General features: G+C 45.2%; 1 protein-coding gene across 2 annotated transcripts; it reads right to left on the bottom strand.

The window, feature by feature from the left end:
• Window positions 1-4,530: 4,530 nt before the first annotated feature.
• LOC105012922 (glutamine-rich protein 2) lies at window positions 4,531-22,985 on the bottom strand. Of its 2 annotated transcripts, XM_020050646.2 has the most exons (18): window positions 22,258-22,985; window positions 14,345-14,449; window positions 13,877-13,957; window positions 13,652-13,765; window positions 13,181-13,550; window positions 13,001-13,086; window positions 12,756-12,913; window positions 12,289-12,394; window positions 11,490-11,612; window positions 11,298-11,372; window positions 10,622-10,786; window positions 9,579-9,697; window positions 9,378-9,443; window positions 8,838-8,939; window positions 8,076-8,247; window positions 7,584-7,695; window positions 5,032-5,151; window positions 4,531-4,847 (listed from the first exon to the last, which is right to left on the bottom strand). In XM_020050646.2, exons 1-18 carry the CDS (start codon window positions 22,642-22,644, stop codon window positions 4,669-4,671), a joined length of 2,640 nt encoding a protein of 879 aa, XP_019906205.1. In that variant the 5' UTR covers window positions 22,645-22,985; the 3' UTR covers window positions 4,531-4,668. The 2 variants fall into 2 exon arrangements, with proteins under 2 accessions (XP_019906205.1, XP_010872382.2); XM_010874080.4 differs by lacking the exons at window positions 12,289-12,394; window positions 12,756-12,913 and having other exon boundaries at window positions 4,539-4,847; window positions 22,258-22,984.
• Window positions 22,986-23,078: the final 93 nt, after the last annotated feature.

Genomic DNA, 23,078 nt, shown 5'->3' with positions numbered 1-23,078 from the left:
AGGGTGGGGGGGGGGGGGGGGTTGGGGGTTATTCAGGATTTAAAGGTCTCATGGGCCATGGGGAAGAGACGGTACTGTTCATTTCCTGTTTTATTTCTGTTCTAAAATGACAACAAACTGTCTGTCTCCATTGGCGGATGTCCCTTTCCTCTCTGTCTTCATTGTGACTCAGCAACGCCGGGAAGAACCACTAATAACTATGTGAGGAAGTGGAATAAAGAAGGGGGTTGAGTATCTGACCCCCACCCCCAAAGGATTCTGGGGATACCGTTTTCTATATCAATGCAGTTCAAGCCCTGGACCCATCAGAGCACTTACTTACTACGACATGTGATCTGCTAAAGGGCTCATGCATTGGCTGTTTGTAGACTCTTCCCTTCTGTAGAGTTTAATAACACTCCAGCGATGGGATAGGATTTCGCAATACCCAGCAGACTCGAAAATTCAGCACCCGATGATGGTTTTGGTTCTATGGTCCTGGAAAAATATGATTTTGTGATCTGAGTATCTGTGCGGTATCACAGGCAAGCCTTGTAGCTCTTTTGTCAAGTTTCATGTAGCTATGTATCTCCTTTTAAAATGTATGTTTTGTACGTACCATATAGGTTAGTGAAACTTGACTTAAGTGAGTAAATTGCACGCTCTGATTTCTGAACGGACTCTAGAGCAGGGCGGGAGAGTGTGTCTAATGTCTGCAGAAGGGTTTTAAAGACATGCAACTAAAGAAGCGTCAATTCAATTTCTGTTGAGATAAAGCAAAGTCTGCAATTTGAGGAAGATCAAATCCAGGAAAAAGGCTTGTACATTGATATCATGGGGTATTTGTTTATGTTCCTACCTGTGGATGTCTAAATGACTTTGTTACCAGGGAGAAAAAACTATTATGTCAGGTCATATTTGTTTCTAAAATGTATTGCTAGCAGGCCCTGTAAGAAAATCATCCTTTTTTTTTTTTTCTTTTTTTTTTAAATGCTGTTTTGTTTTTGGGGTGTTTCCACAACCATCCCACTGGAGTATACATAATTCTGTTTGATAGTGCAAATAGTGACAGTTATGGAAACGTCTTCTGGATAAATACATTAAAGCACAGCCAAAACTCAGAAAACTGTCCAGGGACGATACTATGGACGCAATTAAGCTGTCAACATATACTCAAGTTAATCCGATTTGCAAATGTTTTATAAGCGGAGGTGGGCGCGAGCTACCGGTCGCCTGCCTCTTCAGGTTTCTGTGGGGTTAGAGGCCAACTCAGCCAACCTGTAGCAGATCAACTTGCTCCTACCTCTGGTGTCATGGGAGAGGAGAAGCCTTTGAATGTATTCCCTGCAGAAACAATGGTTCAGTAGGTCAGGCTAGCAACGTCTTTGCCAATTCTTAAAATTTGTTGATTGACTGATGAAATGAGGGTCTTGTTAATTATAGAATGATCAGTTCAGTTCGGGTTGCAGCTATTTCTTAAACTATTGCCTGGAATATGTCTAGACACTATGAGGTTCATTCTGACGATCTTTGGATCAATGACCTTCATGCCGCTGATTCCATGAAAGAGAATTTCTGTTGGATGAGTTGATCATAGAACGGCATGCGTCAGAACATTTGCAAATCTGCGTCAGTTATGGTAGAAGACGCCATGTTTGAAATGTAATCATTAACCTGATCACAATTAAAGAGGAAGCAGTGGTTAAGTCACAGTTGCAGAAAGGGAGAACTTTATCAGAATTAATGACACATTCGTTCACAGAACAATATTTTTTTATATTATGGCAGTCTCCAATGTGTTCACTCTGACAATCGCAATCAATTCAACGCATCCTTCCCTCCCTTTGGTTGAATATATCAGTATAGATCTTTTTTTTTTAATGTTCACATTTGTCAAGATGTGACCTTGTGCGAGGGGTTTTCTAATGTGCAACACGGACGTTATGTGGTGGTGGACGGAGGCCACCTGGTTGGCAGGGAGCCATGTCAACCCCACCCTGGGGGGATGGGCCTGTGCTCCAATCTGTCCCTAACTCCTCCTTTCTTAACTCGTGTTGTAGTCGGCCGGTACGTTTGTTGTCAACTGCATGAGTGTCAGTTGGGGATTTTCCAGCCCCTGTTTTAAACAAGGTGTGTGTGGTTGAACCCATTATCAGTGTTTCCTGCTGTGTGCAGTACTGGCTTCAGATCTACTACTGTGGTACCTCGCCCATTACCGGAGGAGGTTTCTGTGTGGATGTGACCCAGTCGCCGTTCTCTCGGCACGGATTCATGAAGATTTGTCGCCCTCCTAATTCCTGTGTTAAAGTCTTCATGGTGTCCGGCTGAACTGGGTGTTGTTATGAAGTGTTCGAAGGCCGTGTTCACCCATTACAAGGTGCAGGATGATGGATGGACATCCTCAAAACAGAATAGACATTAACCAAATGGCTGAGTTCTTGAGTAACACGTCTCATGGACCCTCATGATTAACTCTCTAATACTGCTCTTTTTATAGATTTCACTCTCCTGTACTTTGTGTTCATTTCCCCTTTTGAAATTTGTATTTATATGTTTAATAAAACCATGTACGATCTGCTAACTGGTGGAGCTATTATGGGGGTCTTTGTTTCGGTTTAAAATTCACACGTGGCTAATTATTTTTGTAGTTGTGGCTGGAGAGAACAGACACGTTTGAATAGGTCACGTCTGTAGAAATGGAGCACTTTGAGATGTCTGTAGGGAACCCCTTCACTAATGACCAGAAGTCCCATAATACCATAGTTCTACACAGTAAGTAGAAGAGTGTGTATGGTAAAAAGAGACAAGTAGACCTATTTTAGGTAACAATGAACACAGCCTTTCGGTTGGAAGGATGTGGTTAGCCCTGTGTATCCTTCTTGCCCAGTTCATGTGTTAAGTGCCTGGAACTGTCATGTGTCCTAACAGTTTGGCTCTGTGTGAAACTCACAGTTTCGGTCACAAAATACATCCTTCGCATGACATAACATGCATAGTTAGTAATGTCAAACAATGGAGCTGTGGAAAGTCTAGATATGTCTATCTAGGTAGAACAGGTAATAATCATCGCAGGCAGTCAGATGTCAACTTTATGTTCGTATAACAGTTCTACAGATATATGACACATAGGACATCAGTTTCAGAAATAGGTCTTTTAAAAAGGTATTAATGAATTTAATTGTGCATTGAGATTACCTGTTTTATTCTTTATGTTCAAAACTGCTATATTCTAAGTTATACGTGTTAGTTTTACTTGGCGTACTAAACACACAGCATGATAATGCTACTTCAAATGCTATTTTCCCCCCCGAGTTGAAAAAGCCAACAACATGTTTTCAGCATTTAAATGTTAATCTGTCAGATCATGTGTGATTTGACACTGTATGTCATCATTTGACACTACCTGTAAATGACTGGATAAGAGCGTCTGCTAAATGAATACAATCGGTACTGCTCAGCCTTTCCCTAAGCGAAATCATTGTCAAATACTTAAATATTTTTTATATCACACTGTTCTGGGGTAAACTTACACTGCTTCTGTTGGAAACATTGAGATGAACACGTTTTACATGAAACTGTGTCATTGTAACTGGTTCACTTGTTCCTCTGTAAGTGTCGCCCCAGTCCCTGGCCTCCTCTTTGACACGACAGTTTCTCCTTTCACCTCCTTATTTATTCATTCATTCATTCATCTCCTACTCTGCAATTCACACAGCCTGTTGGGACCGTGTACAGTCCCCCCGTGCAACGCCCTGGTCCGAACAACTGCAGTACAACATCGCTGAGACGTCGGTACAGATATGAAGTATCACACCCAACACTGGGCCCAAAAAAAGCCCTTCCCTGACACTGTGTTAAATCATACATAGCTAGCCTCTTAAAACACACAAACACCAGGAGGCTCCTATAACTGGACACAGACACGCTGGCATTTAAAGGGAACACCATCTGGGCCGGTTTTACGACCCCGTCTTCTTTACTTCCCCAATAGGTGCAGCTGGCTGGTGGGCTGACTGCTATTGTTATGAGTCTACGGTGTGTCAAGTTCTGTGGTAATGACAGAGCGTGCATGAATGTCTTAACGTGTGATGGAAAAAAAAACTAAGACACATACGATGAGTTAGATGTTACAGGAAGTGGTCCAGTTAGAGGAAAGCAACTTAAAGTGGTTATGATTAGCATTGTACAGGCCCATGAGTCAAAGCACTGCTCCCTGGTGGTGTTCTGGTTATCCAAACGGGGTGTGGTGTTTTAGGTCAACTCATTTCATGTGGGCCTGTGAAGTAACATGTGACCTGAGGGGATCCAGGGTTCCTGGACACTGCTTCTGGTGAACACAGACTTCAGTGATGTTGGTTTTAGTTTGACCTACTGCACTTTCAGCAAAAAACCTTTTAACACTTTCCTGTCCAATAAAGGACAAAATGGCTGAAAATGTATATTGCTGAAAAAATTTAAAGGTAAGTATCGTGTCAAGACTCATACACGATTTCTTTTGCTTGTACAAATACCGCAAACCCCCAGTATTTCGCCTTCTGATTTTGATCTATAGCCTTACTAATACCAGACCTGATTCTCCAGTCTCTCTGTTCCACTACAAAATGGAGACCAGGATACTGTACTCCAGCTGCTGTAAACCATTTATTAAAATAAGGTAGACAAAATGATGAGTTGGGCCCACCACGCCCCCTACAGGTTGGTGACCGGTTCTTCCTCTGACTGGCTCAGGTCTACGTGAAGCTCCGGGGCCACCTTCCTTTGCTGGAGCTCGCCGGGGGTGTCAGCATGCGATGAGCTACGGGGCAATGTAGCTTGGGACAGGCAGCCCAGAGAGGACACAGGCCGGTCCCGCACAGAGCTGCCTGAGGCTGGTGGAGAAATGGGGGGCCAGAGGTTATGGGTCTGGTGACTGCTAAAATAGACCTTAACAGCTGTAGTAACAGCTAAAAACGTTGTTAATACCAAGCATGTATTCATTACCAATGTGTAGTAATCCCTGTTGGAGTAAGTGAAATTATTTATTATTTGAGAAATGTCCCTAGTGTTTCCCACCTGTGCGGCTGCGCTGAGTCTTGGCACTCTGGGGGCGCATTGGGGAGTCGCGGCCGGGCTCGAAACAGCCAGACTTCTGGGACTGGGAGCGCATGACCTTCTCTTTATTTTTGTACAGGGCTGCAGTCGTCAAAACACCAGCAGCAGTAGCGTTACTTTGAGATTGAGTAACCCACACCCATTACCACACATACACCACATATCTTCTTCATCCCAGTTTCCACCAAAATAATGTCAAGGCTCTTTTCCACCCTGTAAATAAAGCACCTCCAAAATTACAGTGAAACTCACAACACCCATTTCTGAGCAGAAAACATGACAGCACTTTATTTAGTTGTGAGGTCTTAGAAGTCCCATTTTCTACCTACAGGGCTTTGTACGAACAGAAGAGGACATTAGGATAGAAACGATATAACATGAGCAGCTGTCCTGGTCCGTTACAGACACTGGCCCCACTCTTATATTACAAGAAACATTGGATTCTTCCCAGCGTTGAACATACTAACAGAACCTCTGTGCTCAACCTCAAAAATGGAACATTATTTCTGCTAGCTCACTTCCAAAACCCTTAAAGGAACATCCCACTGCTCCAGTGGTGTACTGGAGCTTTTTAGTCTGTGGGAATAGTGGTACTACTTCTTACTGATGCGTATCAGTGTAGAACAGTGGCAGTGGTGTCAGACTGGGGGGAAAAGGATACTAAGTATATAGGGCCCTAACCTGTAGAGGGGCCCTCGGAAATGTTTGAATCTGGAATAAAGAGGGGAGGGGCCCTCAGAGACCGCCTATGAACATGGCATTTTGTGCTACACACCTGAGTACAGTGAACGTAAATCTGCAATATACATGTTTTTGTAGTAGATAAAGCACGAAAAGTTGCACAAAAAAAGCCAAGCGCATGTGAATAATTACAAACACAACATTACAAAATCGACTAGTAAAAGAATGATGTGCTTGAGACCAACGTATGAAATTGCTCTGATTGGCTGGTCATTCAGAACTGCTTTTCTCTGCACGTTCTCCGTTAGCCTGATAGTGCAAAGTTACCTAAATATAAACCAAGATTTCCAGATCCACCGTGGTATGGACTTGTGCAGTACAGAGTACATTACGTATTTTTACGTAATGTCAAAATATTGTAATCAATTTGTCAATGGTACGGTTTGGCGGGCCTCCCTGGGGAATTGGCTTAGCTATTTAGCTAACGTTTTCTAGCTAACTTTAGTGTTGATGATTTTTGAGTTTTGGAAATTGAAGCTACTTCAATTGGAAAATGTAGGCAGCTAGCTCATACACCTGAACTCAATATCCAGTAGAGGTGTCCACATACGATATAGGCCAGTGTATGTAAATATGTTGAAAAGTAATATTATATTTCCCTTGACCTAGTGATGCTGAATTTAAATTATTTTAAATCAATGTCCCTGGCCTCAGACTGCAGCTTATTAACCTGTCCTATGCAATATGGCCTTTTTACACTACTGGGTCTTATTATTTTACATTTCAGCACATTTATGGCTACCAGCAACTGTGTTGAATGACATGATTAATCTTGGCTCTGTAGTGTGATCAGAGGTACTGGTATGAACCCAGAACAAACCGTAGAAACACAATGGTGGTTTGCAAACTACAAGACTAAGGTAACCCAGAACCAAGCCACGTATACACGAGTTGACCTGGACTTGCATTCACCATCATGGCTTCAACCAGCTTGGGTTGGCATTGACTAAACAACCAATTGGGATTCATCATTTTAGGGTATTCAATGTCCATGTCATGGTTTCTCATAATCTGTCACACAGGGCGCATTTCCATTGTTGAACGAGCCATTTGGGGAAAAATGACAATTACAGTATAGTCAATTCTCCAGGCGCCATTACACCACTGGTTAAACCCTTCCAAAAGAACCCGTAACATACACTAAGCTCCTGTTTACTTCCGTCAACCTCCTCGCCCCTGAACCTCCTGCTCTAGACCCTCACTGTTAATCCCTCGCTATGCACCATTATCATATCCAAACCAACAGCCAACTTTCTCTCCCAGCCCACCCCCACCTTGGACTCAAAACAACAATCAACAGCCTCCTCCCCCCTTCAGCCCTAAACCTCCACCTCCCACTTCGCTGTATAATGTTGCTCCTTCCCTCTCTCCCTCCCCTATTTCCCACACTCAACTCTTTAACCCTGCACTGTGAGCCAGGCTCAGCAAACATTGTCCAGGGACAGAGAGAGAGAGAGAGGAGATCGGCAAGTAGAGAAGCCGACAGACTGCACGGTGTGATCGTTATCGTCTGCAGATACCCCTGGGCCCAGTTACACAATGTGAGACCATCAATACCCGCCAGCAGAACATATGAGCCCACAGCGTGCAGACTTGTCACACTCAACATGATGTTTTAGAGGGATGGGACCAAACTCAAGACAAATAGAACTATAGTCCAGTTTACACTTCCTCTTCAGTTGAACTCATTCCACTCTAAAAATGACACAGCACTCCTCACATAACTTGGTGAAGTAATATTTAACAGAATCCCAGTCCAGGGAAGCCTGTACCGTCTTTTGATGAGACGTTGGGTAGTCTGGCTTCCACAGTCTTGACCGATCTAGTGTTCAGGCGGCCCTTATAGATGTGTCCGTCAAATCCCAGGATGCCTACCTCTTCCGGCTGACGAATAGGCACAAACACAATGTCAGACATTTGCATGGATAACAATCAAAAGCAACTGAATACGCAGCACAATCTAGGGAGGTGTGATAACTCATGAATGGCCAAATGTGTCTGACTAGGAGCATTTGTCATGAACTGTCTGTAAGTCCATTAACTCAGTGTGAGCGAGGTTCCAGTGTGGAGGGGGTGAGGTGCTGGGGGGCGGGGTCGGTTTCACCTGAACATGTTTCAGCGTGGAGGGGGTGGAGGGCTGGGAGGGTCAGTTTCACTTGAACATGTTTCAGCGGGGAGGGGGTGGAGGGCTGCAAGGGTCAGTTTGACTTCAACATGTTTCAGCGTGGAGGGGGCGAGGGGCTGGGGGGTGGGGTCAGTTTCACCTGAACATGTTTCAGCGTGGAGGGGGCGATGTGGTCTTCCTCGGCCTGACTGTAGTGGCTGATGTGCTGCAGGCGGGCGTAGCGGCGGGTGGGGTAGGTCATGGTGTGGCTTCCTCCACAGCTGCGGGACAGGGCCAGGTAACTGTAATCCACCATCTCCGGGATCCGCTCGCTGGGACGGAGAAACACGTGTTTATTTATAGCCATGTGTTAAATCGGCCCAGTCTCTCACTCGCCCTTTCCCTCTAAACCGTAAACTCTGCAATATGGCCCAACTTATTTAGTCCTGGCTCGCCTCCGCGTGTCCCCTCGCCCTAACCGACTCGTTACTGAGGCAGGTTTCAACTGGTCCTCCGTAACGGCACCAGGGCAGATGGGAAGCGGGCCAACCCGGTCTCCCTCAGGCCTCCCTGGCTGCAGGGGGCGCTGAGGGCGAGCTACGTGGCTCTGCGTCCCTTCTATCCGCCTGACCACCGCGGTGTGGGTCCTCTACAACTCAATCACGCTCCTCTCCCACCTGGCTACGTCAAAGTGGCTGTGGTTGGTCTAAAACGGTCTGGGTGTTAGCTCCACGGTGAAGGTAGACTAGGTATTGGGACTCCAGCACCCCCTGCTGGTTAACATAGGGACTAAGGCCTTCCAGGCTGTAATGTGACTACATTTTGCATCGATGTGACCGCTCTTTAGAAATGGCTAGAGAAGACATCCTAACCAGTTCTGTTATGGTGTGTCACCATACGCTGGTCAACCTTTGGTTCGTACCTTCGGCAGTGCTGGCGAACCTGCTCCAGCTCATAGGTGGTGTATGGCCGGAGGGACTTGTGAGAGGGCAGGCCGGGGGCGGAGGGCACGGTGAGTAAGTGTCTGTGTCCAGTGACACGAAGAAGGGAGGAAAGAAGGGAAGGAAAGGGTCAATGAGAAAGAGATTCAGAGAAACAGCATCAGAGGCATTTAGATCATACTTATTCTGTTCTCCTCTTTGTATTATTCTATAAAAATAAAAGGGATTAACGGTTTGGTTTAAATCCTGAATGCTGATTGGCTGATAGCCACGATATGAGACTGTGTAATACGGGTATGAAATCACATCACTTGTTACTGCTTTAACGGAGTCAGTAACTGGTTTGTAATAGCAATAAGGCATCTCCGGGGTTTGTGATGTATTGCCAATATACCACAGCTAAGGGGGCGTGTCCAGGCACTCTGCGATGCGTCGTGCCTCTCAGCCGTGGTATTTTAGCCAAGCAACACACCCGCTCGTGCCTTATTGCCCGAAATTTACCATTGTTGCCATTCACTTACGGTCCGGGGGTGAGCATATCGACTGGGCGGTCGCAGGAGATGCATTTGAATCTTTTCACTAGTTGCCTGTGAAAGAGACACATAACCAAAGACAGAAATCATTCCAGTGTGAAACACAGTAAGACTATGGACGCCCGGTTGTGTACAGCTCCACATACAGTAGGACCCTTGACCCATTCAGCGACCCGTGGCCATCCTTACATCCTGATGCCTGCCGCGTCGTCTTCCTTGGGGGCAGGCTGGGCTTGCAGCTGCTTACGGATGTTATTCCATCGGCCCTCCAGCTGGTTCTTCAAAGGATCCAGCTCAATCCGGTTCAGCTACACACAGAGACAACTGGTTGAATGATCCCAGAGATAGCATTCGTAGACCAATGCCAGACACTTCAGACATGCGCGCTACAATGAGTTTGTTTCTAAAAAGGTATCTGTCGTTATCAACGAGTTCATGAAACACTGACAAAACGGTGAGACTTATTTTAGTGAGAAGTCAACTGAATGGGGGTAGCAAAGTAATAAGTGAAGATCATGGCATGCAGTCATTTTTCAGTGGACATGCAGGTCTGTTATCCTGACATTCATCTAGCGGTGTACACCCAGCGTTAACTTGGTATGCGCCAAGTCACCTTTGCATTCCAAGATAAAACACTAAATGCTTTCGGCACTCTGCTTTTTCAGAAGAGGGAATGTCTCTCTCACAAAATTTGTTTAAGACCCAGAATGAAGCTTGGGAACATTGACGCTGTGAACTTTGACCTAAGTTAATGTATGAGATCTGGTGATGTGTTATCAGACACTATCTGGCTGTCACACCTCCCACTCTGAGGATGTTAGCTTACTTGTCTCTGATTGGATATCTTTGAAAGGATAATGCTTATGATGGGTTGAATGGCTTGGATTTGTTCTTGTTCCAGGTGTTCATAATATATGTCAAAAATAATTCCCCGTTCCCCAGTTTATTACACTTGCAGACATGGTCCATGAATCAGCCCATGCTTTGTTTATGTTAATACTATCTTGTAATTTAATCAGTCTGCCTGGTTTAATATGACCCTTTTCAATAAAATGTATTTGCTATATGATTAGATCTCGTTTTTCAATCTTGCCATCCTTTTAAACGAGTGGAATAGAACTATGGCCTTGTGAAAACATTTGCATAGTCCTATACAGGTCAAACACGAAGTTACACTCTCATTTGTATCTTATTATTCCACAACAGCACCATCACATCCCGTTTATTCCCACCTTGCACTCCATCTCCGTGGAGATCTTCTCGATGACTTTGTGCCAGTCCTGCTCCTGGTCGATGATCTTGCCGAGGAGCTCCTGGAACATGCTGTTGAGCTGCTCGGTCGCGGTGTCAAACTGCATGCGGCTCACCTTGGTTTCCAGGGCTCGCTTGTCAGCTTTCTACAGGGAGATTGGAGACGTGGTCTGGACAAAAGCGGTGCTTGTACCAGTCAGTGCTGGTCTGTGGGGGTTAGGGTGGACTTGCTGCGGTCTGTTTGGGATTTATAGAGCACGACAGGCCACCCTGGGGAAAGACTAGCAAGCCTCTGATTAGTTCTGCACACCCTCCCAAGGTTTTGTTTGAGAAAAATGTCATATTTGTTTTCATTTTTCTAACTTTTGGGGGGGTGGGGGGGGTCGTTTTAAATCAGACTGGAAAATTAACAGGAATTCAACCTAATCAGTTTAATTTAGGAAATATGTATACAATTTGAGGTGTACACATCACTTTTAATAATAATGTTCTGAGCACCTGACTGTCCGCTACATCAGAAATGCTGTGCTGAATGGGCACGGACTTGGGCTTGTGTGTGAGCTCATCTAGACTCCTATGGATTGGTGAGAGTTCCCCCGAGCTGAGCACAACAAACTCGTAACACGGTAAATTATGGCGTGTAGTACAGACACTCACAATCTCAATCTCCATTTCCACAAGCTCTCTGTCAGCTTTCTTCTCGTCCAGTTTTTCCATGGATTTATACAGATGCTGGGTAAGAAAGAGACGATTGGGAGTCATATTTCTGTAAACTTCCACGGGACTGAAGCCCGAATCCCCTCCCAGACCCCAGTGGCAGCCCTCCCTCCCTCCCTCCCTCAGACTCACGTCGATGTCCGTCTGTTTCTGGCTGTGCTCCTCCATCAGGTGGTTGGCTGTCCCGTGGAGCTTCTCGCACTCGGCCTGCAGCTGGAGGACGGCTCCCTGCACGTCGCTCATCAGCTCTGAGCTCTGACGGAAAACACACAGAAAGTCAGGGTTCTAGATCTGCGATACACTGCCAGGACCTCGCTGCTGGAATGGGGGACTACTGACAAGCTCCCCCGCGCATCCATTCTAAACACAGATGGAGCTCCTTAAATAATCGACGGTATAAAGTCAACACTGAGCCCTCCTCGGTTTCCTCCTCCGTTTCCTCCTCGGTTTCCTCCTCTGTCCTGGCCTGCTTACAGTACCTCTACTGGCGGTCTGACTCCTCCCGGCTGCTTCATGAGTCCGTTAACTAGGCCCTCCAGCTTCTCGTAGCGCTGGAACAGCTGGCTGACCTTCCCGCTCACGTCCAGAGAGCAAGAGGGAGACGTACAGCCCCCCTTCCCGCTCGCCTGGCCGCTACACTGAACCTGCTCGGGTGCTTTCTGCTGGAGGCTCCGCGAGAGCAGTGGTGACACGGACGCCATCACGTCCCCCAGCGTGCCTCTAAGGTTGTCTGGCTGGGGTGAGAAGGCGGTGTACAAGATGTGTTGGGGCCAAGAGGGGCAGCTAGCTGTGGCGTTACGAACGGCGACGTTCCGGATGCTGTACGTTATATTCCCGAACTTGGAGGTTTTACAAGAGTACTTTCGAGAGGGGTGTTCAGTCTGGGCTTTCTATCTGGGCGACCTAAAATCTGTCTGAAAGTCTGTCTGACCTGATCCTGCAGCTGTTTGTCTGTCTTGATCTTCTGCTCATGTTTGGCTGAGATGTTCTCTGTCCTCAGAAGGACTATTTCCTCCTCCACCTGCCGAAGTGAGTTCCTGAACACCGTGTTGGAACAGGAGCACCAAGTCATGAGGATCAGACAGCCGCATCTCAACTATCCACGTAACAAATGACTCAGACTACCAAACGACATCTCCGAAAAAAATTAAGAGAACACTGCAACTTTTTCTTTCCTTTCCAAAAAAGTTGGTTTTGAGTAAGGAACCGAAAGGTTAAAAATAAGAGACAGCTGCAAATTGAACGTTTCTGTTCCTCACTCAAAACGTTCCTTTTTTGGAAAGGAAAGAAAAAGGTGCAATTTTTTCCGGAGCTGTATATGCAATGTAATATCCGTCCAAAATGGTTGTCTATAATTGCAGCTTTCAGTTGATTTCCTGCTGCTGTGTTGGGGTTTACCTGAGGCAGGCTATCTGCAGTCTGAACTGTCCTTGCTTGGGAGAGTCTGGGGAGTGTTGGTCCAGCTGGGCCTCACTGTCTGACCCTCTGACCTCTGATCCCTTCCCTGCTCCCTGACCTGTCCCTACGTTCAAAATCAGCTTCTCCAGGTCTCGCAGCTACAAAAGGTACATGGGGCAATCAATAATGTGTGTGTGTGTGTGTGTGTGTGTGTGTGTGTGTGTGTGTACATCTTTCTCCCTCACCTTGACTCTGTCACCCATCAGGCTGTCGACCAGACCTCTCAGATGATGCAGTTGAGCCGTCAGATTTTCAGGCATATCTCTGTCACCTATGCATTCAGGAAAACAGAGTCATTCCAACCACACAAGACAAAAACCCAGTAAATAAAGCTGCGTCCAGTCTCCTTGGCGGTGTCATCTCACCCATGTCAGCGAGGTTCTCCCGGAGGTGCTGGAGCTGTGTCCGGTCAGCTTTGCTTGCTTCCAGCTCATCTACCCTAACCTTCAGCATGTCGTGTCTCTCCCTGAGCCGGCCCACTTCCCTCAGCGCCTCCACTGTCTCCGGGTAGCGCTCGGCCCCACTGGACACGCGAGACAGGGGTTTCCCACCCGAGGTCAAAGCCCCGTCAGAGAGAGACTGTTGGGGAAGGGACCCCGCACGCTGACCGGCAGCGCCAGGGCCAGGCACGACGGGAGATGCTCCAGCGTTGGCGTCTGCAGACGCACTGAAGTGGGGGGCGTTGGAAACGACTCCAGAAGTGGGACCGGCGGTGGGGTCCGACTCGCCGATTTCCTGTTGAGAAAAACAGCTGGCCTCAATGCTACGCTAATGTCTATGCCTTGTGGATCATTTATAAACGACTGTGGCTCAGTTCACCAAGACACAGGACATGCCTTCTGCAGCTTCTGTCGCTCGCTGACCAGGGCAGTCTGCATGATTTCCCAGGTCACACACTGGCTGAGGTTTTCCGGGTCAGGGTACTGCCCAATTCTGCTCTGCAGCCGTTTCTGTATAAGACAGGGGTCAAGTCATTATGATCTTCTATTAGCGCTAGCTACTACATTAGCGCCGGAGCCTTCCCCGGACAGTTCTGGCTTCTGTCCTCGGTTTCAACTCACGGTGGCAGTGTCCAGGTCCTCCACACGGTGGCAGCACTGTTCCACTGCGTCGATCCTGTCCACCAGTTCGGTCATGTTCAGCTGGAACACAAACAAGAGCACCGTCACGCAAGCTGATGGAAACAGATACGGGATGATCCTATTGTCCTGGCGCTAGTACAGGGATGAGTGACGAACGAGGTAGCCAGAGAGAAGCTGTGGCTATCTGATGCTACTGCCCTCTGTATGATTCCGTGCCCCCTACAGAGAATGACAGATGGAGGGGACCAGGAGCCAGGGTGACTGGGCTCTCAATGGCCCCGTATTTCATCACCGCCTGAAAGGGGAGGCAGGGAAGGATTCCCCGGTGACGAACCGCCGGGTGTGTTCCATAATGGAGCTTAATGAGGGCGGTGAGCGAGGCGGCTGAATGGCTGTCCGACGGCCCTTCTCACTAGGAGGGGTCGCCAGCGTGGACGTGCGTCTGACCTGGTCCAGTTGGTTCTCGAGGCTCTTGACCTCTTTCTTCAGACTGTCTCGGGACTCCTTCAGGTCCTGGATCTCCTTCAGCAGATCCTGGATCAGCCCCATGGCCTGGAAACACAGCAGGGTTAGAGGGAAAGACCCCTCGCGTCAGTGCTCAGATAATTTCACGCAATAATTCGGTTTTTTGTGAGGTTTCTACATAACATACCGTCTTTACTCGGACTGTATGCTTTTTTTGTCATGTGTTGTCATGTAAGGTGGGATATCTGGGGAAAGGAGTAGGTGGGGCATGTGCAGTATTAAAACTCCAGCTGTGGTATACAGTAGTATGATGGCGTTTACTAGGAAGGACATAGTAAGCACTACAGATGATGAAAGGACACTACAGGTTTCAGTACAATATTCCCCATTATGAATTGGGGATGAGTCGTGTATGCCACGGTTAGGACCATTTCAATAGTGTTGGTAGCAGGTTTATAGTAGCAATAAGACACTTCAGGGTTTTGTGACATCGTATATGCCAGAGATGTATCGCTGCATCATGCTTAAGAACAGCCATTAGATGTGATATATTAGCAATATACCACACCCCCTAAAGCCTTACAGTTTTGGTACTATAGTATTCCATAGTAAATTGTATTACTTTTGTGGGATTTCTGTTGACTGAATAAACTGAATTTTTCATCAAGTGCAGAACTCTTGAAATGGGACAACGCCCAGCTCTCTAATCTGTCAGGACTCTGTGAAAAACACACTGACGTGCTCAAAGGAGTCAGTGAGGTTGAAATTCCACTGACCAAAACTACATAGTAGAAGATTAGTAGAAAGATTCTAAATCCCTTCATTTAGGAGGGATCCCTCTCTGTGATGTCCACTCCCCTGACCTAGTGGTGTCCTAGTAACGCAAGGAAAGTTACTAGGACACCACAGTCCACAATGAATTAGGCCAGAAAGAATACACAAGCTGTCCTATAGCAATAGGATTTGGTAGATTAGGCTCGGACAGGAAACAGGGCCTCCGTGTCCAGATAATCCATGTTGTTCAGAGTACATAACCCCTAGTGACATGGAGTCACCTTCTTCCTTTAACACAGCTGCTGGGCTTCCTGCAGGGCAACTCAGGCCTTGTTGACAGAGTTAACAGAGCTGTTGCAAATTTGAAACAAGTTCTGGTAACCGAGCAAAGTTTGAACGAAAGACATTCCCCGGGTGGCTTTGAACGTATTGACAAGAGTTTCTGTGGATTTCGATGGGATTGTTTAACTCGTGTCAAATGTGCACAGAAATGAAGTGATGCATAGCGACCCCACAGAGCTCCACAGGCCATCTTCCAGCTGGCTAAATAACTAACAGGTTGTTAATAAGTGAGCTTTAAAGGTGGAATTGATATACGACCTGGGGATGATCTTTCAAGAGGGGACCACCTTTTTCGTTGGTCTTGATTGACCTAAGAAATAGGATTAGTCAATGCAGCAAGCATCATAAGAAACCCTTCACATCCACGCCACTAACAGTTTGCCCTCCTACCATCAGGCAGGCAGTACAGGTCTCTTCGCTGCCTCACCAGCAGGCTCAGGAACAGTTTCTTTCCATCTATTGTGACCCTGTTGAACTCTGTGACCCATCCCATCACTCACCATACCCACCCGCCCACTGCTTAGTACTGCCTCTCAGGGACCTTGTTGCACTACTCCCTTGTACTACTTGTCTACCTCGGGAACCTCATTGCTGCTATCCCTACATTTCAGTTGCACATGACACCTTGTCCCTTCAATTTGCCTGCACTGCACATTTAGAATTGCCAGTGTACTTGCTTTTCTTTTTTTCAGATGTTACATGCACATCTACCTCTGAACTTAATTGCTGCAATGCCCGCATTTCAGTTTGACTACCTTACACCTCCAACTTAATACTTGTACATTTGCCCCCCCCCCTTCACTGCACATCAATACATTCTACTTGTAACATACACTTTACTTAACACTTGTACATTTCCTGCCATCTTCTATTTGCACTTCTGGTTAGATGCTAACTGCATTTCGTTATACTGTACTCATACTCGACAATAAAGTTTAATCTAATCAAATCAAATTATAACATCTTGTAATGTTGGTCCATGAGGAACCTTATGGAATTTGGCCCCCTCAAAAATACATTCCATAAGGGAATTCCAGCTGTTCCTGTAGGGGAGCCCTTTTCTGGAACACAAAATAATACATGAAATGTACAATGTTGTCCTTGGAACCAAATAAAAGGGTTAACTTCTGGTACTCTTTGATGAGTGGGTCCAGAGAGGGTATGACTAATTTTTTGTTTGATTCCTGACAATATAACCTATCACTATAACCTCACACTATAACCTGTCACCATAACCTGACACCATAACCTGAAAATATAACCTGACCCTTCTGAGAATGACTAGACACTGAGTCCATATGACATTTTGATAAGGGCCTTAACTAGCAAAAGGAGGCCAACCATGTATGTCTGGTTCTGTCCCATCTGGCCAGAGTACATCCCAATCTTATCTTCCTCAGACACAATGCCTTGCTCTTTGTCTGTTTTTCAGTAAGATACTGTTTGGGCAGTGTCCAAACTACTTCCTGTTTCTGCCAAAACATCTGGTTCAACATCACCCACAGCTTGGTTGCCAGTGGTAACTGACAGGATCACATAAATACAAGTAGTTTGTGGCGCACGCTATGCAGAATGACCACAAAACCAGACACAGAAAACAATAAGGAAGATTGATCACTGTTGCCTGTTATAACAGACCAGGATGAAGCATTCTGCTTCTGAAACACTGACAAATCTAATGATAACTTTTCATGTGATTATTTAGGACAACCGCACTGCCTGAGCAACAAATATATCAATCAACTGCTTGACTGTCTGATTGGCAAGGAAGCCATCCATGCTACCTCCTTGTTACTCTTTAGCTAGACCCTCATTCAAACTAGTCAGCCATTAACTGTCTCTGACAGAAATGTACAGGTCCTGAAATCCTTCCACTGTGAAAAGCACAGAGCACCACTCAGGCGGAGTTCTGCTTCCCTCTCCAAGACAAGCAACCAGTTGGTTCACACACCTTTATCAACCCCAACAAGTCCTCTGACAACCTTCCCCAATGCGTAGTGGTTGGACACCATGGCTACAAGTCTTACTGGCAGCAATACGCTGCTATGAGGTGCGAGGCAGAACCTGGCAGATACTGCATCCTAGTGGGGGTCTTCAGGGATGCGGCAGACAGGGCCAGGTAGGGGCAGTGGATACTGTCGTTGACCCACAGTCGTGTGCCCACAGGAGGCATGAATGATTCAGTGGGTTTTCAAAGAGGCACCTTGGTCTGTACCCTCTGGCTGTCCCTCATATCACCTGAGTGCTATTCTTCCCCTGACAACCGCTGTCACGTTTCAGCGGGAGAAAACCAACCTGAGAGAACATTGTTCCAACATTGCGCTTAGCTGACAATATGATACGTTTGAAAAGACGTCCTCGTTTAGAATTGTTTGTGTACTCTTTATTTTCGATCATTTTTGTTCTTCCACTTCTGTGATATCTTAGTTTCCACTTGCTTTGGCAATGTAGGGCCAAAGTCAGTGAAGACAGATGTGCACTATCAACCTTCGTTTACTTGATTTATCGACACCGACTCTCGTATCTCTATCAGTGCACACACTTGAAACTCAGCAAGCCCAGCAGGGACAGTTCTGGGCTTGGTCCAGTGTCATGGAAAACCACCGTGGAGATTATCTCTGGGGAGTGGTCTTTCCTTTAGAAATGTGAACAACAGGCTCAGCGAGGTCATTTGAGAAGACAGTGCCCATCACCTATTGTATAGCTGATTAGGGCTCAGCACGATTGTAGGTCAATTACTGTTTATTATTTACATGATACCCTGTAGTCCGATCTGCCGTCACCTTGACTGCCATTTCACAGTTATGCAGACGACAGATCGACATCAACGTATAACAACAACTCCACCCTGCCACCTGAAAAAAGGTGGAGGACAAAACCCAGAGCATGGCCCTGGGCCCCATCTCCCTTATCAAGCCACACATCAACTGAACATGACAACCAATGGTAGCACCATCCACCCAGTCTCCACCGCCAGGAACCTCAGTGTTTTATTTGACCCTATTATGTCATTTAAACCCAACACCCAGAACATCACACACTCAGCCTTCACATTCAACCCCAATGATAAACACCTCATTCAGGCGTTTGTTTAATCTAAACTAATGTAACATCATTCTCTGTGAACTTCAGTGTCAAGTGGCAATCCTAGCGATAAAAGGGGACTCCAGATAGAGAACAAATTTTAGTATAGATATTGGTGGTCAGAGAGCACCTACTGGGTTGCGTCTGTTTTTTGAACCAGTAGTATGCCTTCATATGCCTCTGAAGCTAAGCAGGGCCAGTACTGGTTGAGCCCTGCATGGCAGAACAGATGCTGCAGGTAGTGATTTTTTAGGGCTGGCAGGGGGCACTCTTCCTTCTGGTATTATGATCAAATCCCAAATGCCCCAGGGTGTTATTTGTTCATTATTTTTATACATTTAGCAAATTTCGGTCTTTTGTATTTCAGCCACTTGTGATTTTTGTGAAATAGCACTTCCCCTTCAGCACCTACGCATAACAAACGTTTTGTTGGGGAAATTACCTATGTCTTGTTATGTCTGGAATACATCTCTAAGAAATTTGGGGCACAGAGTCGCTCATTAGAGATGAAGATGAGACTGTGTTTCTATCAAAGTTTCTACAGCATCAAGATCAAGGCAGAGGGACACGTCAACAGATGAGGACAACAGGACAGTGTGCCAGATAAAGTGAGAGGATGGTGGAGTAACTTCACACTAAAGCTAAGACATTGACATGCACTGGTACAGCGGTTGCTTTATATTAGGTCAGAATGGAGCGGGAAGTCAAGACTAAACTAAAATAGTAACTAAAATGTATGAGTTCAATTAATACTCAAGCTAAAATTGGCATTGGGTTAGGGTTAGGGAATGAAGGTGGTGCTATACATTTAATGGTTGAAATGAAAAGTCTACTGGAGGAAATGGAAGGACTCCATTGGGAGGGCCTGAACCCAGTCCTGCTGACCACAAACACAGACATAAAGAAAGCAACAACTGAGTGACAATGGGCCCGAATGGACAAGACGACAGCTCTACGTCTCGAGAAAGGAAACCTGAATCCAGGCCAGTCAACACCGGCCAGATCACAACCACAAACCCAGGAGAACTAACTAAGGTATGTTTTGGTGTTTCTCAAGGCCCGGTTTTGGGACCACTATTGTTTACACTCTATATGCTGCCTCTGGGTGATGTCATCCAAAACCACAATGTCAATTTTCACTGTTATGCTGATGACACACAGTTGTATATTTTGATTGAAACATAGAGACACCCCAAAATGACAGTTGTGCCCATAGGTTTGCATACCTTGGCAGAAATTGTGAATTTTGGCATTGATTTGGAAAATATGACGGATCATACAAATATTTTACAATTTATTTAAGGATAGTGAACATATGAAGCTATTTATTATCACATAGTTGTTTGGCTGCTTTTTAAATAATAATGATAACATAAATGACCCAAATGGCCCTGGTCAAAAGTTTACATACCCTTGAATGCTTGACTTTGTTACAGATACACAAGGTGACACACACAGGTGAAAAATAAAAGGAGAATTTCCCACACCTGTGGCTTTTTAAATTGCAATTAGTGTCTGTGTATAAATAGTCAATGGGTTTGTTAGCTTTCACATGGATGCACTGAGCAGGCTAGATACTGAGCCATGGGGAGCAGAGAAGAACTGTCAAAAGACCTGCATAACAAGGTAATGGAACTTTATTAAGATGAAAAAGGATATAAAAACATATCTAAAGCCGTGCAAATGCCAGTCAGTGCTGTTCGATCACTTATCAAGAAGTGGAACATTCAGGGATCTCTTGATACCAAGGTCAGGTAGACCACAAAAGATTTCAGCCAAAACTGCCACAAGAATTGTTCAGGATACAAAGAAAAACCCACAGGTAACCTCAGGAGAAATACAGGCTGCACTGGAAAAAGATGGTGTGGTTGTTTCAAGGAGCACAATACAGCGATACTTGAACAAAAATTAGCTGCATGGTCGAGTTGCCAGAAAGAAAACTTTACTGTGCCAATGACACAAAAAAGCTTGGTTACAATATGCCTGACACTGTAATTTGGAGTGACAAGACCAAAATAGAGATTTATGGTCACAACCATAAGCGCTACATTTGGAGAGGGGTCAACAAGGCCTATAGTGAACATAATACCATCCCCACTGTGAAGCATGGTGGTGGCTCACTGATGTTTTGGGGATGTGTGAGCTCTAAAGGTATGGGGAATCTGTGGAAATTGATGGTAAGATGAATGCAGCATTTTATCAGAAAATACTGGCAGATAATTTGCATTCTTCTGCATGAAAGCCGCGCATGGGATGCTCTTGGACTTTCCAGCACGATAATGACCCTATGCACAAGGCCAGGTTGACCCTCCAGTAGTTATGGCAGAAAAAGATGAAGGTTCTGGAGTGGTTATCATAGTCTCCTTACCTTATTATAATCAAGCCACTCTGGGGAGATTTCAAACGTGCAGTTAATGCAAGACGACCAAAGACTTTGCATGACCTGGAGGCATTTTGACAAGACGAATGGGCAGCTATACCACCTGCAAGAATTCGGGGCCTCATAGACAACTATTACAAAAGACTGCACACTGTCATTGATGGTAAAGGGGGCAATACACAGTATTAAGAACTAAGGGTATGCACACTTTTGAACAGGGTTCAGTTCATTTTTTTCTTTGTTGCCATGTTTTTTTTATGATTGTGCCATTCTGATATGACAGATGTGAATCCAATAAGAAATAAAAGACATGTTTTGCCCGCTCACTCAAGTTTTCTTCACAAATATTACATATATTACCAAATTCTCCAAAGGTATGCAAACTTTTGAGCACAACAGTATATCCATGGACTTAGATCGGGTTGCTTTCAAAATCTTGGTCAATATTTACTTTCTCGTCCGAAGCACTATCATCTTCGGCTGAGGAGGGAGCACAGTGGTCATCCGCAGAGGAAAGTGCACGAACAGAGGCGAAAATGGGTAAGCTGCAGCAGAGGGAAAATTGTTCTTTCGTTTCAATACGTCGTCCAAATTGTCTGCTGCTCGATTTTGATCGTTTGGACAAATTCCAATGTTGTTTGACGAGTTCGTTTCATAATGCATTTCGGAAGTAACGTTAAGCCTATGAAAATATAAAAACGAAGCCTAATATTCTGGCAAGCAAAAATATTTAACTTAAGTACAGTAACATAAAATTCTGAATGACGAGCCAAAGAGCAATTTCATAGGTCGTATGCGTGTTATTTCTTTGTCGTTTTTAAAATGTTGTGTTTGCAATTACATGTTATGATATGTGACTGACATTGTGCTTCGTCTACTACAAAAATGATGTATATTGCATATATGTTCACTGTACTACATTGATACGCATCACATGAAGTAAATACGCCAAAAAATTGGTATAGGGTGTATACCTGCGTATACCCAACACTACACAGCTGCTTGCATTCCCTAGGTTACATCATGGTGACAACTATTCCGTGTATGTGCGTTCAGCAAAATCTTGTGGTGTCATCTGTACATTTGGAAAATAATATTAATTTGAACCCTGGCAATGTACAATCAGAACAACTATCATGACACTACTCAGTGTTGGTTTCTGTACTTGTAGTCTGTCATGATACTTGTTCCCACAATTAAATCTGAAATTATTAACTGTCATTCTAAGCGACTGAAGAGTTTTTCCTTGATAAATTGACAACACGTTACATCTTATGACTGTAATATTTTATCACATTTTGTGGATAAGTCTCACCTTGGACACGCCATCCTCATTGGCCTGAGACTTGCATCGGAGCTGCATTAGTTGCCACATGTCGTTGACCGGTGTTGTGGTCGAGGCGGTGCGGCTCAACAAATCCATGCCTGTTGGAAGCTTTTCCAACGCGGCCAACTGACTCTCTATCTGGCGCAGTTTGTGCTCCACATGACGGTACGGATTTGAAGACTTGGTCAGAGGCACATCATGGGATTCCTGTGGTGTAGTATCCTCCTCTCTCCAGCCCGTTGTCACATTTTGGATTTTCAGGTGTCCAAGGATGGCGTGGAGGAGCGTATGCAAAGCATTGAAGTTGACCGCGCCAACCTCAGGTGTTCCGATTGACAGGTTCACCAAATCAAACAAACTAATGTCCGCGGACATTTTTACACACAACTTTTGAGTTTCAATTGTAAGGAAAAAATATTTATTCCATTGTTGAAATGAAACGTAGATTATTCAGACATCGCAATTATCTTTTGTAAATATTAAACGCTAAAATGATTCAAGTATAAAGTTCAACAACATAGGATAAAAAAATGACTGCATTAACGAAGTAACACTAGGCTATTTTACCGACAAAATACCTATAGATGTTGCAACATATAGAAAACTCTTTTTCTGATTCCTCTTTCCTATCCATAAAGTATCAGTAAATCAAGAGTACATGTTCCCTACTGTTAACTTTCGTGGATATTCAATCTCGGCGACTTCTTATTCCAATACCACTTGTAACCTTCCTTTAAGTTTACTTATAGCACTAGTTTCAAGTTTACTTATAATTTTTCACGCCTACCATAGAATCGCATTGGACGTCA

This window comes from Esox lucius, chromosome 11, assembly GCF_011004845.1.
Source record: "Esox lucius isolate fEsoLuc1 chromosome 11, fEsoLuc1.pri, whole genome shotgun sequence".
Taxonomy (NCBI): Eukaryota; Metazoa; Chordata; class Actinopteri; order Esociformes; family Esocidae; genus Esox; species Esox lucius.
This window is presented reverse-complemented; position numbering and strand designations above follow the sequence as displayed.